We start from the raw sequence: 18,246 nt of genomic DNA, 5'->3' as shown, positions 1-18,246 counted from the left end.
GTCTTCCCTGTATTATTAAGTAGCGCACATTTCCATGATATGTAAATTTACATTCACAGTTAAAATTCGATAAAGGGGAGAACCATGGGTTGTTTTAATATTCTCCTCTCCCAGATGCAGATGTCAGGAGGGCGCACAAAAGCAGGTGCTGTGTGTATTGATCCTACTGAATACACATGGAGTGGGTACTTGAGCATGTAGCAAGCATCTGCATCTGGGAGATGGAAGGGGTTTGGGGTTTTTTTTTTTCCAAAAGCTGTTTTATGCTAACTGAGTGCAGCAGGGTCCGTTTGGATACGGAATATTTTGAAGTGTCTCGCACACTGGGGCAAATGCAGAAAAGAAATTACACTAACGACCAAACAACTTGCCATTAATTGTACGAGTGACTCTGTCTGCTGCTGAAGATCTGCTCCGGGCTCACCTATGGGCACTCGAAGCTGGTGAAAACTAATCTCCAGTAACACCCTGCTCTGATTGCTCTGTGTCAGAAAATTGGAGACCTTGGGAAGAGCAGATCCTTCAGATGCCTAGAGATGGCCTGTCTGTATATCAGAAAAAGCGCAGACTTCTTCCCAAATGAGCTCCTCCTCTGGCTTCCCCAGCAGTTGAGCAAATTCAACATTACAAATTCACATCAGGACAACCCGAAGAGGCCAGGATGGACACCACTCGCTGAAAGACTTTGATAATTAGCAAAAATGTAAAGAGACACTCAGGGAAGAGGAAAGGAAGCACGCATACTGGTTATAAAAGCTGGGTATAATTTAAAGCACTCCCCAAGGTGAAAGTTTCCCCTTTCACAAACAGGCAGATTGCTACCAATAACTGAGACAGAAATCAAACTCTGCTCCGTATTTGCTCTGGGAATCCTTTCTTCAAGTAGGTAAAAAATGATTCCCTACAGGAGATGACAAGATGCCTTTTAAAGTACATACCTCATTTCTGACTACAATTACCTTTCAATAGCTTGGCACAGCTGCACGCTCCTATTTGCTTTTGTTTTTCATTAAGGGCTCGTCTATTATTTGTACTGATCCTATAGCATTTATGCATGCCAATGATGCAGATTCCCTTGCCTACAATTCTTCCCACAGATAGTAGAGAATAAACTGCAATTAGATTTTGGTAATTGTAGATAATTAACTCAAAATGAGCTGTTAATTATAAAAAACTATGTTTTTCGGTTCTTGATTATATTATTTATTTTACTTCTAAACTCCAATGTCTCACTTGAGCAAATTCAATATTTTAAATACTTTTAACATTATTTTTAATACCAAGATCATTTTACAATGAGTTTCATTTATGTAGACATTAAAATTAAGTTTAATCCAGGGAGGAGGTCAGAAAAGCATATCTGAACTGGAAATTTGGGGAAGTTGGTTTTCCATTATGATTCTTGATAACATTTTCTGTAGCAAAAAACCTTTTGGCATCCCAATGAAAGAGCCAGATTGCTCAGCATTATTCCTTCCCCCCACCCCCGCTGGCCACATTTATGTACACCCTTTTCCTGAAACAGAAGAAAACATCACTTACATATTCAAATACATAAAGGAGACAAATGGACTTGTCTTCTTAGCCTCTTCCAGCCTTACATTAGATTAAATTATTTAGGGAGCATTCATCTGGTAACCTTTGAGAAACTGAAGACTGAATATGGGAAACAAACTTTCAAATGCTTTGCTGCCAAACTTCAGAACCAGCTGGCACTGTGACTTGGGACTGCGGGAATGCATATTAACTTTGAAAAATTACTGTGGGTTTAATCAGGGGAATGAGGGGAGGGGAGGGGGGGACGGGGATGCAGGGGGAACCGCATGAAATCTGGAACTCGCGTTTCGTAAACAACACCGTTTTTCTTCCTTTTCCCTTACCCTACTACAAAGGCTTTCGCAGGTTTGGCAACCTGTTGTGAAAAGGCCTAGAGACGTCCCAGATCATGTTTCCCTAGACTTCATGTCACACTATAACGTATTAAATGGATCTGTGTTCTGTAGCACACGTGTTACGGTGATCGGAGCGTGACACGATTTCATAATACGTTCAAAAAATGAGGCAAAAGCGCTGTTTGGAAGACCCACTCTTAACTGAGCTGAACCTGCATTCTTGCCGCAATACGGAGGCCTCCCCTACCTGCTAGCACAAAGGTGACAAGCTAATCAATAATTAGGGCAGGGGAAGGAACGAGCTTTGGTATTCAGCAGGGAGATTCCCTATCCTCCTATTCAAGGAGATGTTTGCAACACTTAAGGCGATGAAGCACGGACTAGTGGAGCTTGAGTTCCTATGAAAATTAAAAGCCCTTCCATTATCCAGGGCACTTTTACACCTGGAAACTGAGTGAAGTACAAACACAGCTGAAGTGGAGAACCTGAAACAGGTATTGCAAAATTCTCCGCCCCTTTCCATACCTTCCATTTGTAACGTCAAAACGAAAAGCAAGAAACAAGATGCAAGAACAGAACATGACTGCATGGGCCTAAGAAGGTGTTGGTTGTAGCTGTGTTGGTCGAAGGACACAGGCAGACAAGGGTCTTTGGGAAGATGCAATATCTTTTATTAGACCAACTAAATAGCTTGGAAAAAGTCTTTGCAAGCTTTCAGGAACAAACACCTTTCTTTAGGCATAAGGATGTGTATGCCCAAAAGCTTGCAAAGAACAACTGTTTCCAACTACTTAGTTGGTTTAATAAAAAATATCGCATTTACCTAAAGAAACTTGTCTGCCTGGGGGCCTAAGAAAAGTGTTAGCTTCAACTCGGCTTGCACTGAAGTCACCAATAAAGCTTCCATTGACTATGCCCCAACTGTGTTTCTAGCAAAGTGCTGGACTACTTCAAAAATCTCATGGTTCACTAAGATAATCTGTCATCTACAAGAAGAGCACTTTCATGGCCCTCTACCAGGAAAACACCTTTCTATTGTTCCTATTTAAAAAAGAGTGCTAGGTACCATGTACCAGATATAGCTGTTTACACTGAAAAATGATCATTCAATCTAATTTTAGGGGAGGAAAAGCCAGTACCAGAGAAAAAAAATTCTCTTTAGAATCTCTAGAACTAAATAATACAGTACTTCCAAATGTCATTACCAGACAATTAAACAGTATAGGTGCCTTTAACTGCTTCAGTGACCATAGATCATCAGTTTTGTTAAGAAAGACATTGCAGATACTGAACAGAATTAGGTCTATTCTAGCACCGTTATAGAAAGCTTTAAGTGTTTCTTTGTTCCTGAGGCTCAGTACCGAAATCCTTAGTTCAGCCAGAGATATTTTTTTCTCGCCTTTCGGTTTCTTCTGCTGTGTGATAGCAAGGCTGGCAGACCTCACTGGCAGGTGAGCCTTGCATTTGCTAGAGGTGTGACCACTTCACAAAACAAATCCCATTCTTTCAGAGATGAACGTTTCAATGGTCGGCATTTTTAAGCTCACATTTCTCTGAGAAGGGTCATCCAATTTGAATGATCCATCTCTGGGGCTTTAGGACCCTTTGCCCAATTACAGGGAAACACTATCCGCACCAGAGTCCGCATGCAGAAAACTACATGAACTACATTGCACTGTTACCATTTTATCCATAGCTGGTTTCTCAAGCCTAATATGTCATTGATGGAGGAAGAGATGGAAACCAGAGCTGGTCCCACATAGGCAGGAACCATGGGTGAGGTACAGCATCTCTTTAAAAGATGCCCATCTTTTTTTCTCTTGCCACCAGGAGGAGGAAAAGCCTACAAAGGCATACCTGCAATTACTGAGACAGTCTGCAGCAGGCTCTGATGGCCCTGGGAGCCAAGTAAACTTAAGATTTAGGAATATACACAGACACTTGAAATAAATTAATGGTTAAAAGGTTACCTTAGGCCCATGCGAGTGCCATTCATCAGGGTTTGTGCTGCTGGTCCTAGTGCTTCAAAGGCCACTTCTTCTGAACCAAGAGCTTGGCCTCTAAACCTGGAAAAGTAAGTTTTGGTGAGAGGTATGTTCTACGGAGGGTAGCCCAACCGCAACCCTCTGCAAAGGAGTAAACTCTGATGTCTCAGAAGAGAGTTGCGTTTCCCATATGAACAGAAGAGCAACCTTCTCCTCATTCTTCCATACGCCCTATCTGAGTGGGGGGAAGACCAAAGGGAGCAAGCTTCTGCTCACAGTCTGAAGGCCGTCACAGGAAAATTGGTTTAAAAACTCAAATTTACTCATTTCAAAGTGCCTGCCTGCTTGAGGAACAAGAGGTTGTATCCTAGGACAAATGTTCTTGCTTGTTCCAACTCAGGACTGCATTAACCCCCTCTGAGATCTGGAGACAAGCTGCTACCCTGGCTTTAGTCCTAAAAGCTCGAGACCTGGACCATTTTTTGCACTCCAACCTAGTAGCCACAAGCCACAAATCCAATGACCGCCTGAAGCCTCAGAACCTGTTCTCCTCTCAGGCCAATAAGCTCACCGCATCCACGCACAGCATGAACCTCCCATCAGCAGAGCAGGCAATAAGCTGCACACGATCTGTAGCTAAAGAGGTCATCCCTAGCACCCGATCCCTTCTCTCTGGCTGGCAGCTGCCCTGCAGGGCCTGGACTGCGCTTAACCATCTCAAAATGGGCATTAGATAGCTTAAGGCAAGCATGCACTCTTGGGCCCTTCCAATGACACTGGCTGCAACTGTAGTGCTCAAGTTCAGATTGCCAACCACATCCTCTATGAATGCCCTTGCAGTCCTCCTTTGGGTGCCCACAGTCTTATTGACATTGATTGTTCTACCCGTCGCTGCCTTTTTGGTCCTCATGCTTCCGATACATGAGTGTGGCAACACTCACTTCATCATCATCATCATTTGCAAGAGCTCAAAAGCTTCATATCAGCTGCAGAAAATATAGGAGATAAAAGCTTCTTTCCATTTTTAATTAGGGGAGAAGTCCTGCAGATAATGCCCCATCTTAACCTAGACTGCTCCTTGGTTTGGGAAATAGCTTGCTGGTAAATTGCCGTTTGCACATGGTTTCCATTTCCAGCACCCCAGGTTATGAAAGACCTTAAGCTTGTCACTGGCTGCTGCCATTTCTGCAACTAAAACTACCCTGCAGTACTGTTAAACCCTGACAGGAGTCATTTCCACCACAAACAAAATACAGTTACCTCCAGCATAAAATACAGTGGCTATTTTATGTGGAAAGCACCAGGGACTGAAGGAACTTGTTCCTTATAAAGCTGCAGGGTGGAATATAGGGAGACACACCACAATTATGATGAGGACAGAAAAAGAGAGCCAACTCCTACTCTTGCTGAAAGAGATATGGGAATTTTAATAGCCACAAATGTAAGTGGTCAGGGCCTCTTATTCTCATTCAAATGACAACACCCTTAGCAGCTAAGAATGGGCCTAATTAAGCATTGCAAAATTCCTCCCACCCAGGACGAATAGAAATAAATTAACATTAGTTGTTTCCACCTCCTCCTGGGAGTGGGGGGGGGGAGATGTTTATTATCACCATGATGGTAAAAGATGAGAATAAGTTAAGTCCCTGATTTGTTAAGGCTTCCTGACAAGTTAGCAAGCTGTAGTTGGATGTTTAAGGAAGTCTGAACTTTATTGTTTGTAGTGCATAAACATAATTCAGCAGTTAGCAGTAGGTGAAAAAGAGTGATACCACTGGAACAGAAAGGTGAAAGGTGATACTTGAGGAATACCTGTAAAATTAGATCCATGAAGATGTTCAGCACAAATAGTTCAACTGTATTTAACTCTACAAAGATCAGAGAAAAGTCTTGCATTCAGATTTTTGTCTTGAAAATGCTTTTTTTGGTGATGAAATGGCACCTGCCCATTTATCCAGTTTTGCAACTCAGGCTGAACAGGTAATGGAAAATATTTTTAAGACTCAGGCTAATCACGTATGGTTTCCCCTTCCGTGCTTTTTCCCCTAGCAACTACTGCTTTGTAGAACATGCAATCTTCTCAGCAGAAGCTGGTTAAAAGAGGTGCAGTGATAGCAACCAGAAGAACATCATTATAAAAGTATTCAAGAGCTCCTTTGTTGAGCAGCTGACGCTTCACAGAAGATGCTGGAAAAGATTCACTTTAAAAACAACACTGCCTACATGTCCTTCATATTCTTCTTACTTTTCATCAGTGGGACACATGCATGGAATTAGGATATTTGATGATTAAGAATCCATCTGTTCCTTATTTCTTACCTGAAGTCATAAGCCTTTGTTTGTGACCTCCGTCATTTCCAACACAAACAATTGTTATTGCCGGTGATAAAACAGGCATTTAAAAACTAAACACAATATAATTAATTTTTGGATTGCATCTTACATACAAAAGCAGCAGAGAATGTTTCTTGGCAGAGTGCAGCCTACACAGCCGAATGAAAAACTATTTCAGCTTTAGTAGTCTCTTGTAAAGCTCTAAAGCAGCTGTGGGGCTGCGACGGAGATGGAAGGAAGAGAAACTGGTTTATGCCTCTACAGCACTTGTAAGGTATGGGGGGCCAAGGTGATATAGAGCAGATTCCTGAGGGATCCCCCAATATCAGCATCAAATCTCAATCCTTCTTCTACAAGTCTGTTAGGACCTAGGAATTCCTCCCTGTTCCCACTGCTGAAATCCTTCTATCCAATAGTCTTACTTCTCTTCTTGATTAGGACAACTTTCTCCTCTCTGACTGTAGCACATCTCCTTGACTGCTCCACTCTAGTCTATGCCACTGTTAAATCTGGCTTCTTCCCCTACCACATCAAGCCCCTAATCAAATACTTTCCAAGATGCTCTCGCAGCATCTACACGCAGTCCAGGCATCTTCATCGACTTGAGACGTCGCACAGTTCTGCCCCTGCCTTCATCTCTGCTCTTCTTTCCTTCCTCCAATGACCCACCTAGTATCTAAGCACCTCTCAATGCTGTATCTTCTGTTCTTTTTAATCCCATTGTGCTCTACGCTTTGAATTTTTTTCTTTTCCCCTCACACGCAACTGCCTCCATCTCCTTGAACTTATTTTTTCCAGTCAACCACCACCTGCAGAGCAGCACCACCTCAAGACTGAGCTCTCAGTCAGCTGAATTCAATTTATTTTGTAGTCCCTTGAGTGCAGAACCACACTGTCCTTTACATCTATATATCACATCAGCACTCGTATCCAGTTGGGTTGTTGGTTGTAGCCGTGTTGGTCAAGGGACATAGGCAGGCACGGTTCTTTGCGTAGATGTGATATCTTTTATTAGATCAAGTGAGTAGTTGGAAAAAACTTTTTTTTTTTTTACAACTATTTAGTTGGCCTAATGAAAGATATCACATCTGCCCAAAGAACCTCAAGCCCAGTGCACATTTTCCTCTACTTCTTTTCCTGCATCCTGTTCAGCCCAACTCTTACAGCTCCCCTTTGTCTTTTTCTCCCACTCATGGTTTTGGCAACTTCTTTCATGCTGTTTTCAGCACCTTGTACTCCTTGCTCTAGTCCACTAAAGCACTCTTTCTCCTTCAAATCTCTGCTTAAAAGCAGATTTTTGCCATCGCTATCTGTTTAAGTCTCATCTAGCTTAAGCTGTAAGCTTTTTAGGGCACGGAGCATGCCCTACTCTACGTCCATCAACATTTCCCACCAACGTAGGGTGCTGCAGTACATAAAAGACATTTCTTATAACTAGGAATCTCAGAGACTCACCTGTTGTAATCCAGCCTCGACTGATGTAGCTGTTGCTGTTTCAAAAGTAGTTTTGCTTCCTGCTTAGCCAACAAATGCTGGAGACGCTCTTTTTCAATTTCCAGCTCCAGTTTCTGCAGTAGAAGCTGCTGCCTTCTTTCTTCAGATAGCCTTTTACTATGCTCCATTTCTTTTGATCCAGAATCCATGCTGTCATTCAGTCCAGAAACATGAGAGCGCCTGAGGTAATCGCAGCCTTCGTATTGTGGCCCGCAATGTCTTCTGGGTACATGGCTGACCTGACGGCCGCCGTGAGTGTTATCCAAGCTTCCTCCCTCTCTGTAAGCGCAACAGTGACCTGCTTGATGAGGACACATGCTCTGAAATTCACTCGCTCCCCACGCCGTGTCCTGAGCCAGCTCTTTGCAGTACGGGCTCCTTTGCTTGGTGGATGACATCATATTGTTGCATTTTCGCTGCAGACCATTTCCCACCAGGCATTCATCCATAACCTCCTCCTGCTTGTACTGGGCTGTGGTCCCATGAACGTGATTATTTCTACAGTGCCGAGGTACTGAAACCAGAGTTGGACTTCCAGACTTTGATGCTTTACTGTTCTTGTACAATGTCTGGTGTCGAGCTACACCTAGGTACGAACCATCCAGTTCCAAACATGGTGGCTGGCAAGGGCTCTTCTTGTTAGAAACCTAAAATAAGAGAAAAAATTTCCAAAATTTGAAATAAAGCACGTGCAAAATTGTGCCCTGACTCAGAAAAATGTACTTTTTGTTATTAGCTCTCAGTGTAAAGGTGTCGTACCAGTGCTGGAGCCGTTACATTTTACTGATAGACACCCAGCGTGACTCAAGCAAAGGTTTATCAAAAGGCAGAGATGAGCCTGCTATCAAATCTGCTTTTCATTCAGTCTACACAAGTACAATAAAAACACAAATCTGCTGCCTGCAGGATCCTTGGCATAAAACAAGTAGCTTCAGAGTATCAAGTAGTTGTGAGTATCTGGGGTTATATAAAATCAACTTGAAGAGTGGCAAAAAACATTAAATGTTAATGTTTGAAAATGTTTAATTCTGAATACCAAGCCAAAAAATCCATTCAGCCACTATAAATACTCTTTGATTAGCCATTACACAGCAGGAGATTTGATGTAAAACATTTCACCTTGTACTGAATGGGATATTACTTACCGTTGGAAATTTGATGAGACTTTTTGAAACATCTTTACAGAAACACAGATAAAAACTCACTACTTTCTGTAAAAAATGGTTGTACATCAAAAGCTGTCATTTAAATACAAAACATGTTTAAATTCCACTATAAATGTAAGTGATTTTTCAATTAAGCTGGGCAAGTGATTATACTCTGATAAAACCACAAAGAAGGAAAGCCGCTGTAATATACATTTGTCAACCCAACGCAAGCCAACTCTAGGGGCTGTGCTGCACTCATGGCTATTATGCAACGGACATCAAAATCCTACTTGCATCCTGGACTATATCTTTGCCCAACAGTTTATCTCGACAGTTAAACATCTGAGTTGCTATGCACATCAGAACTGCAGTGAATCATGCACTCGCGGCTTCTTTTTTTCCTAGACTTCTGTGTTAATTTCAGTAACATATTGGATTTAAACTCTGTTTCGGCCCTCCGGGCCTTTGTCAAAGATTTAATTTTGTTTAATTGCAGAAGCCAGGTTTGTTAAAGATAACCGAACCCCTTTAGCAAACAGTGAGCAAGCTGAAATTTGGTGGCCACTGATGGCCGGGAAGCTATTATTTGTAATCTAGCAGCATACACAGCAAATGGGTGCCGTATGCATATGCAAAGACCATCCCCAGCCCAAAGACCTTACAGCTAAACGGTACAAACAATATATCACAGGTTAGGAGAGGGACAGGTTAGGAGAGGACAATGAAAACGGTTTGGGGGCTGTGGGATGTGACTTATGAGAAGACGTTGAGGCTGATTTAGTCTGGAGAAGACAAGACCAAGAGAGGATTGAATAGCAGCCTTCAACTCCCTGCAGGGGGGCTGCAAAGAGGATGGAGCTGGGCTGTTCTCAGTGGGGGCAGATGACAACAAGGCACAATGGGCTCAAGTTGCAGCAAGGTAAGTTGAGGTTAGATATTGGGAAAACCTCTCACTAAGAGGGTAGTAAAACACTAGACCAGGCTCCCCAGAGAGGTGGTGGAGTCTCCATCCTTGGAGGTTTTGAAGACCCAGGTAGACAAAGCCTTGGCTGGGATGATGTAGTTGGGGCTGGTCCTGCTTTGAGCAGGGGGTTGGACTAGATGTGACCTCCTGAGCTCCCTTCCCACCCACATTTTCTATGATTCTATGATATAATCCTTACAGAAATAACAGACCCATATATATCTGACTGCCCCTAAACCTGCCTATTCCAAGTTTCCATTTATAGAAGGGGAAATAATGGAGGTTATACTGATATTTGATTACTTTTAGTTTTATAAGTACAAAAATACATTCTCCATCGTGTGTCTGAAAGCCTTATAGGACATGCTATGCCACATGGGGCCTGATGGGTTGCAGACATTAATGTCACAGTTAACAGAAAGAACAACCCTGAGTACTTGGACTGGGTGAAAAGTGCAGGATATCAGAACATCCCAGAAGTCAGAGGAGCTGTCAAGGCAACATGCTACAAGAAAGGCCAACTTGCTGCTGTTTATTATATGCATGGCACTACTGTCCATGAAGCTTTATAAATAAAAATACAAAATAACATCCCCCACAATCCTGAGGCTCTTATAACTCCAAACTAGAACACACGGGAATTCAAGACCAGAACTGAAGAAAGGCATGAAAGACATCAAGGCACACAACAGAGGAGAGGAGAGGACACAATAATCATGTAGTTATGTATTATGAATCTTGATTCTCATCTTCCCATGCTACAGTATAGTGGGGGAAGCACTGAGATCCTGGAGGGGAGGGGAGCCAGGTGCCCAAGGAGAGTGGTCGCTCCTTAAGAAGACGATCCTCCAAGCCCAAAGGGAGGTAATCCCAACACGGATCAAAGGGAGCAGGAGGGCACACAAGCCCCCATGGGTCTCCAAAAGCATCCGGGAATGTCTCCTAGCTAAAAGGGAGGCGCACCCCCAACAGCACGGAGGGGCCATCACCAGGGAGGACTATACCTCGGTTGCTTGGGGATGCAGGGGGACAGAGTCAGGAAGACCAAGGCAGAGATGGGACTGGGACTAGCTTCCTGGATCAAAGACAACAAGAAGTCCTTTTTTAAATACATAGGGGGCAAAAAGAAGGTACCAGGAAGTGTGGGCCCCCTACAGGACACGCTAGGAAATTTGGTCATCACACCAGATAACAAAGCTAACCTATTTAATGATATCTTTGCCTCCATTTTCCTGAGCAGGGACCGGAACAGCTACCCCCTCTCTGGGCACCCCTTCGACCTCAGGGGAGGCGCACCTAGGCCAAGGGTTAGTGAGGATCTAGTCAGGGAATGTCTGGCAGAACGGGATGTATTCAAATCAGCCGGTCCGGACGATCTCCACCCCCGAGTGCTGAGGGAATTGGCTGCGGTCTGTGCAGGACCCCTGGCACGGCCGTACAAGCACTCATGGTGCTCTGGTGCGGTGCCGGAGGACTGGACAAGGGCCAACGTGGTTCCCATCTTCAAAAAGGGGAGGAAGGAGGACCAGGGAAACTACAGGCCAGTTAGACTTACCTCAATCCTGGGCAAGCTTTTTGAGAGAATTATTCTGGTGCAAGTCCACGAGGGGCCGGGGGGGGGGTCATACTTAGAGGCAACCAACACGGGTTCATCAGTAGCAGGTCCTGTCAGACCAACCTGGTGGCCTTCTACAACCAGGTCACCAATTCCTTAGACACAGGGGTAGCAGTGGACATCGTCTTCCTGGCCTCTCGGAAGGCCTTCGACACTGTCTCTCACCCCATTCTCATTAAGAAACTGGGGGGCTGTGGTGTCGATACCCACACAGTCAGATGGGTCACCGACCGGCTGGAGGGCCGCACCCAGAGAGTGGTGGTGGATGGGTCCTTCTCAACCTGGAGGGATGTGGGCAGTGGGGTCCCCCAGCGCTCGGTCCTCGGGCCCGCACTGTTCAACATCTTCATCAGCGACTTGGATGAAGGGGTAAAAAGCACCCTGTTCAGACTGGGGACGTGGGCACACTAGAAGGGAGGAATAGGCTGCAGTCGGACCTAGACAGGTTACAGGGGTGGGCGGATGAGAACAGGATGGGATTCAACACTGACAAGTGCACAGTGCTGCACCTGGGGAGGAACAACCGGCACCATACCTACAGGCTGGGGAACTCCCTTCTCGTCAGGGCAGAGGCACAAAAGGATCTTGGAGTCATCACGGATGCCACAATGAACATGGGCCGGCAGTGTGGGGACGCGGTCAGGAAGGCCAACCGCACCTTGTCGTGCATCCACAGATGCATCTCGAGCAGGTCCAGGGAGGTGATCCTCCCCCTCTATGCAGCGCTGGTCAGGCCGCAGCTGGAGTACTGCGTCCAGTTCTGGGCGCCACACTTCAGGAGGGACGTGGACAGCATGGAGAGGGTCCAGAGGAGGCCACTCGCATGGTCAGGGGGCAGCAGGGCAGGCCCTATGAGGAGAGGTGACAGGACCTGAACCTGTTCAGCCTCCACAAGAGAAGGCTGAGGGGGATCTAGTGGCCTGTTACAAACTAGTCCGAGGGGACCAGCAGGCATTGGAGGAGTCCCTGTTCCCCCGGGCACAACCAGGAGTGACCAGGAATAACGGTCACAAGCTGGCAGAGGGTAGATTTAGGCTAGACATCAGGAGGTGTGACTTCACGGTCAGGGTGGCTAGGGTCTGGAACCAGCTTCCAAGAGAAGTGGTGCTGGCCCCTACCCTGGGGGTGTTTAAAAGGAGGCTGGACGAACACCTTGCTGGGGCCATTTGACGCCAGTACTCTTTCCTGCCACGGCAGAGGGTCGGACTAGATGATCTGCTCAGGTCCCTTCTGACCCTAGAAACTATGAAACTAAGAATAGTGTTGAAGGCCCTACAAGGGAAAAGGACTACAAATCAACCTGACTCCCAAACCAGCTGGACCACAGGTGCTGGGAGAACATGAAGAAGTTCTTAAGGGATCTTATAGAAAGCATGCAAGTTTTAATGGGCTCCAGAGAGCGCTGTACTGAACCTCCTTTGGTCCTTAAAGAAAAACAGAAAGGTGGAGGGGAAATAGGAAATCCCCCCCAGCCCCCTACTTCCACAAGCATATAATGTATAGCCATTTGTTTCATTGACTAAAGAGACAGTATAAGAAAGCTAAGCTTATGAACAGAGACAGAACAAAATAATTGTCAGGAGGAGATTGAAAGATAAAGGCCCAAGCTGCAAATTAATGGCATGGCTGAGACTCTATTAAGAGCCCCTCAGGGCCCTAAAAGAGAGGTCTCAGTTAGCATTTTGTTGACCTTGGCCACCATTAAATCTGCCCTGATGGTCTCAGAAATGGCACTGACATTTAAATACTTCATAACAAGCCAGGGAAACTTTAATGTTACAGTATGTTTGTGCATAGAAGGGGGGGGGGGCCCTCTCAATCTCGTGGAACGTGAGTGGGGTTTTTGAATTCTCCAGAGTGAAAGAGGCCATACTATTAGGTGGAAGTCTAAGGTGCTGTTTCACAGAGCTTTAAGGTAACTCAGTAGCTTTCAGGGCATGCGGGAACCAAGAACTTGGCAAGTGTTTTGGTTATTTTTGCTGATGCTTGAATTGAAAGCTACACCCACCTGCTGAGAAACCAGAGCAACAGCCACACTGGAGCTGGAACGGATGAGGCCAGGGCAAGCTACAGCAAAGGTGGGCAGGAAAGCGGAAGAGGAAGAGAGCTCAAAGACGCTCGCTACTAGATTGCGAGCATAAGCAATTAGGTAATTTTATTAGATGAGTTTAAGACAGATATTGCCCGTGGGACACATGGGAGCCACAACGGGCCAGGATGGAACAGCTGTGCTTTCCCTTCTCCGGAGCTCTTCCATTCTTTCTGTATGGTATTTAAAGATGCAACTTCCCTTAACTAAGGCTTAAGCAAACGAATGAAAACCCGCAGACTGCTGGTCGTGCCATACGGAGTTAACGTGATCTAATAAGAAGTGAAACTGCTCGGCAGATCTTAAAAACTAGTCCAAATAATTTGATAAGGGCTACACTGGAAAACATGTGGTCGCTCTCTAAAACATCCTACCACAATCGTGTCGTTTCTACAGAGGGAATCAAAACAAAGTTGAAAATGTTCAGTGCTCCCCTCTACCCATGCCATATTTCCTATGCCCTGAGACAAATGAGGAGCCACTTGCACATGCCACGTGTGAATTCTGCAAAGTCTCCTCAAAACCAGGAGGTGTACGGGCTCTGGAGCAGTAGGTAACGCAATGTTGTGTTACCTACACAGCGTTGCATCGTAGTATAAATGCTGATGGCACACGGCTGCAGGGTGGCATGAAAACAAGTATCATAGCATGAAATCTTATTGTTCTGGTACAGGCCAAATCCCCATTAATTTCAGTGCAGGTTTGTCAGTGTGGAATTTGGCCCAAAGGAACGACTCTAGAGATTTTAGGAGCAGAGGATGTAAATCTGAGCCATCTACAGATTTATAGACTGCGAAATGGCAAACGGCCCACAGCCTTCGGCGGGGTCAGAATTTCATACACTGTGCCTGGCTCTACAGACTGTAGCTGTGATACGCTGGCACACGAGAAGAGAACACACGAAACAGTAATGTCTTTACACGTGATCCCCTGAGCGGAGGGGTGAATGAAGAAGGGGTGCCATGGCATAGATGCACCCCCCACTTTTGGACCATCTCATAGGAGCAACAGCTGGGAAGAATCCCTCCCCCGCACACACACACACCCCCTTCCTGGCACCCCTTCCCATGCCGTCAGTCCTCAGCAGCATTCCCACCTCCCCTCCCATGCACCTCCTCCCTGCCCACCACTATACCCAGATGATCAGGGGAGAGAGAGGCTCCAGAGCTGCTCCTGTCCTGCTTCTGCTGAGCTCAGCAGCAGTAAGGGTAACAGGCAGGCTCCTCCTTTCTGCCCAGTCCTAAAAGTGTTCTGCCCAGCTGCAGCGGCTCTGGAGCCCTTCCTCCCCATTAGATTAATTAGGAGAGTTGTGGACTGGGGAGGATCGGGGGAGGGACTCTAGAGCCAGTGCAGCCAGGCTCAGCAGGAGACAGCAGTGGTGGTGGCAGCAGATGGCTTCCCCTGCCCTGTGCTTGCTCCTGGAATGGCAGGGAACACCCGGAAGGACCGGGCAGAGAGGAGAAACTAGCTTGCTGCCACCGCTGCGTCACCAGCTGAACCCAGCTAAAGCAGGGCAGGACCAGCTCCGCCCCCACCCCACCCCCTGCCCCAATCAGCCAGAGACAGTGGGGACAGCAGCAGCGGTGGGTAGGGCAAATGGGAGGGGAGTGAAGATGGAGGGGACACAAGGGAGTGCCAAGAGGGGAGGGGACAAGGACAGGATTCTTACCTCATTTGGGAACTTAAAAAGAGTCCCTGCTGCTGCTTCTGGAGTGTGGTCTGCCCACCTGGGGTTGAGGGGGGGAGGCAGAGGAACTGGGGGAGGAGAGTGCTGCTACCCCTGCAATGCTGTTGCTGCTCCTGCACCCTCCTTCACAAAATCCTGGATCAGCCCATGCCTCAGCATGTATCACAGGTGGATCTTCAGAAGCTTTCAGATGCAGAAAAGAGATTATCAACTGGGAAACTGCCCCAGATATAAAGGACAGTGCAGAGGCAGCTGAGAGCTGGGGTAGACAAAGGAGTAGTGGAACAATAAACATGGCTAGAGTATATTTAAAAAGCAAAGTGAGAACACTTTTTAAGCAGCCAAAAGGGGGGCTCCCCCAGAATGGCCCCGAATCGTAGAAAATGAGGGTTGGAAGGGAGCTCAGGTCACATCTAGTCCAATCCCCTGCTCCAGGCAGGACCAGCCCCAACTACATCATCCCAACCAAGGCTTTGTCTACTCAGGTCTTAAAAACCTCCAAGGATGGAGACTCCACCACCTCTCAGGGGAGCCTGTTCCAGTGCTTTACTACCCTCCTCATGAGAAAATTCTTCCTAATGTCCAACCTCAGCTCCCCTTGCTGAGGGTGCACACTATGCCATCTTTCAGGTCACTGATGAGCAAAACAGGCCCCAGGAACGACCCAGGGGGAACTGCACTCGATACAGGCTGCCAACTAGACATCGAGCCATTGATTACTACTCCGAGCCCGATGCTCCAGCCAGTTCTCTATCCACCTTACGGTCCATTCATCGAGCCTTGAAGAGTACGAACAGCAGCCATCATTGCTGACTCCACCACTGGCACTCACACGAGAACAGATCCTGAAACTGCAGCACCAATATACTCTGACATTGTGATATGTAAGCCCCAATATACTCTGTGCTAGCTCTGCAGGGTTTATCAGGAAGAAAAAGCACACACTTACTTTTTGTTACTCCAGTAAACACACATTGTTCTGAACACACCCAGGGAGCAGGATTGGGGAAGAAAATGGTGTCATTTTTAATAGCTTCTAGGCAAACCACAGCCCAAGCTTAGGTACACTATGTCGACTTGTAGAACTACTCTCTGAAAGGGTTATTAAGAAAACATTTTCTAGCATGTGCAAAAGGAAAATTTTGAAGTAAATGTGGAAGATCTATTTAAGTCCAGTTTTACCTTTCTTTCTTTCTATTGCACAATCTTTTATTAAAATCTCCATTATAAAATGTCTAAGATTAATCATTACAAAGTGCCTAGCTAGTATGGCGAATGTCTGAATTAATACCCAAGATAGATACTGTAGATAACAAGCAACTAAAAGGTTAGTCGCCCATTTTTCTATCTATCTTGAGATAAGGTGATGTGTTCCTTAGGAGTGATGTACAATTATGATCGCTATATTCAAATGCAGAATACAAATGGTCTTCATTCAAGGAAATTATGTGCAGATGCCATTCACAAGGCTATATTTTTCCTGTGTAACCTTACTGAACTCAAGGGGATTGAATGGGTGTGACAAAGAAGAAATGGCCCATGTGTTTAAAAGGCAGATCTATGGGTTTTCAGTGATATGACAGCAAAAGAACAACACTTCTTCTCATGCTACATTAACCTTTTTTACTCTTTTTTGCTAGCAGTGTATGCACTGGAATACCAGGTCACAAGGAACCTGTATTCATTGGCATATGAGCCTTTGCTGGCGTATTCCTCCACATGCATATCTCCGGTGCTCATTAGAAACGTGCTGCCTTCTTGTTAGCTCTGAAAATACTGTATGCAACTAGCCTTCTCTACAAATATGTGACCATTTCAGATCAGCAAACTGGCCCTAAGCCCACTGTTAAAGTGATCAACAACAGGACGTTCCAAGCAAAATAAAGTCAAGCCAGAATTAGGAACTAAATGTGTCTGTACGTTCAAGTTCTTGAAACCACTGTGAGCAGAATGCCCATTAAGCCACAGCATTAGCGGTACATGGCAATGCGATGCCTGACCACTATGATTAAGCAAACATGTTTGCCTTCAGAAACCAAGCTGAATACAACCTATTTGCACAATGGAAAAAAAATACCACTCCACTAATCTTGACAGAACCAGGTCTGACTATTAACATTCAACACGCTGCCAACATTATAAAAACGAAAAATCACAATCTTCTGACTTCAATTTTTTACTTCTGCCCTTTATTTTACTGAGGAATCAGTAGTTCAGGACCTAGATAAATATTTCAAAAACTATACTATTTGTGAGCAGAGCAGGTCACTACCATTTCCCAGTGCATTTGGAGTTCATGTGAAATAAGGGCAGAAGAACGATGAGCTGCATTTTTAACATCGGCATACACAGAGTAGTTGTCTAGCTGATAGAGAATGCGTAATGCAACATCTGCACCGTATGCTTTGCCAAAGCCCCATCCCAAATAAATGTAGTGCATTCTCCCTAGTGCAATTAACTCTCCTACTCTGGCAGGTTTTGCTAGAAGATCATCAAGGTAGATTACCTTCCAGCATATGAACTAAATACTTACAGGTGTTATATCATCAGTTATTACTTACAAACTTCTGCATTTAACAAGACATCCAGGCAAATGAATGATCTAATTTATGAATTATTTATAAGAATTTCACAGCATGCTCCTGGCGTCATCCATGGCCTTTTCCAGGTCATATGACACCAATTAGAGCTGAATTTTAAATTATTCAATAACCTGAACTCTCTTGTCATTTAACATATAGATATCAATGCAGTAAACAAGTTAAGTCTAATGGGCCCTGGAGGCTTGCGCTCCTCCGCCCATCAGCAGCAGAGGCTGTATGCTACCACTGGAATAGAAAATAATAGAATGCAGCAGCCAGAAACATTTGCAAGGTTTTAATAAGTTATTTTGGCTCCCTTAGGGAATTTAGTATAACTTACAAGCGCTGAATTTAAAACATATTAAAGTCCTTAGCTATGTGCTTTTAAACAAAATTAGGACATACCAAAAGAGAGGCAAGCAGGGCTGTGACACTAACAATATAGAGCAGTTTCCT

At 45.2% G+C, this 18,246-nt stretch overlaps 1 protein-coding gene across 3 annotated transcripts in view; it reads right to left on the bottom strand.

The window, feature by feature from the left end:
• Window positions 1-18,246, bottom strand: part of KIAA1328 (KIAA1328 ortholog) — a 212,626-nt gene that overhangs the window by 57,206 nt on the left and 137,174 nt on the right. For all 3 annotated transcript variants that reach the window (XM_090037615.1, XM_090037617.1, XM_090037618.1), the window contains exons 7-8: window positions 7,667-8,352; window positions 3,863-3,958 (exon numbers count right to left, since the gene is read on the bottom strand). In XM_090037615.1, coding sequence (XP_089893741.1) covers window positions 3,863-3,958; window positions 7,667-8,352 — 782 coding nt within the window. The remainder of the gene's footprint in view (window positions 1-3,862; window positions 3,959-7,666; window positions 8,353-18,246) is intronic.

The sequence above is a fragment of the Crocodylus siamensis genome, chromosome 3 (assembly GCF_052110815.1).
Source record: "Crocodylus siamensis isolate JL-2025a chromosome 3, ASM5211081v1, whole genome shotgun sequence".
NCBI lineage: Eukaryota > Metazoa > Chordata > Crocodylia > Crocodylidae > Crocodylus > Crocodylus siamensis.
This window is presented reverse-complemented; position numbering and strand designations above follow the sequence as displayed.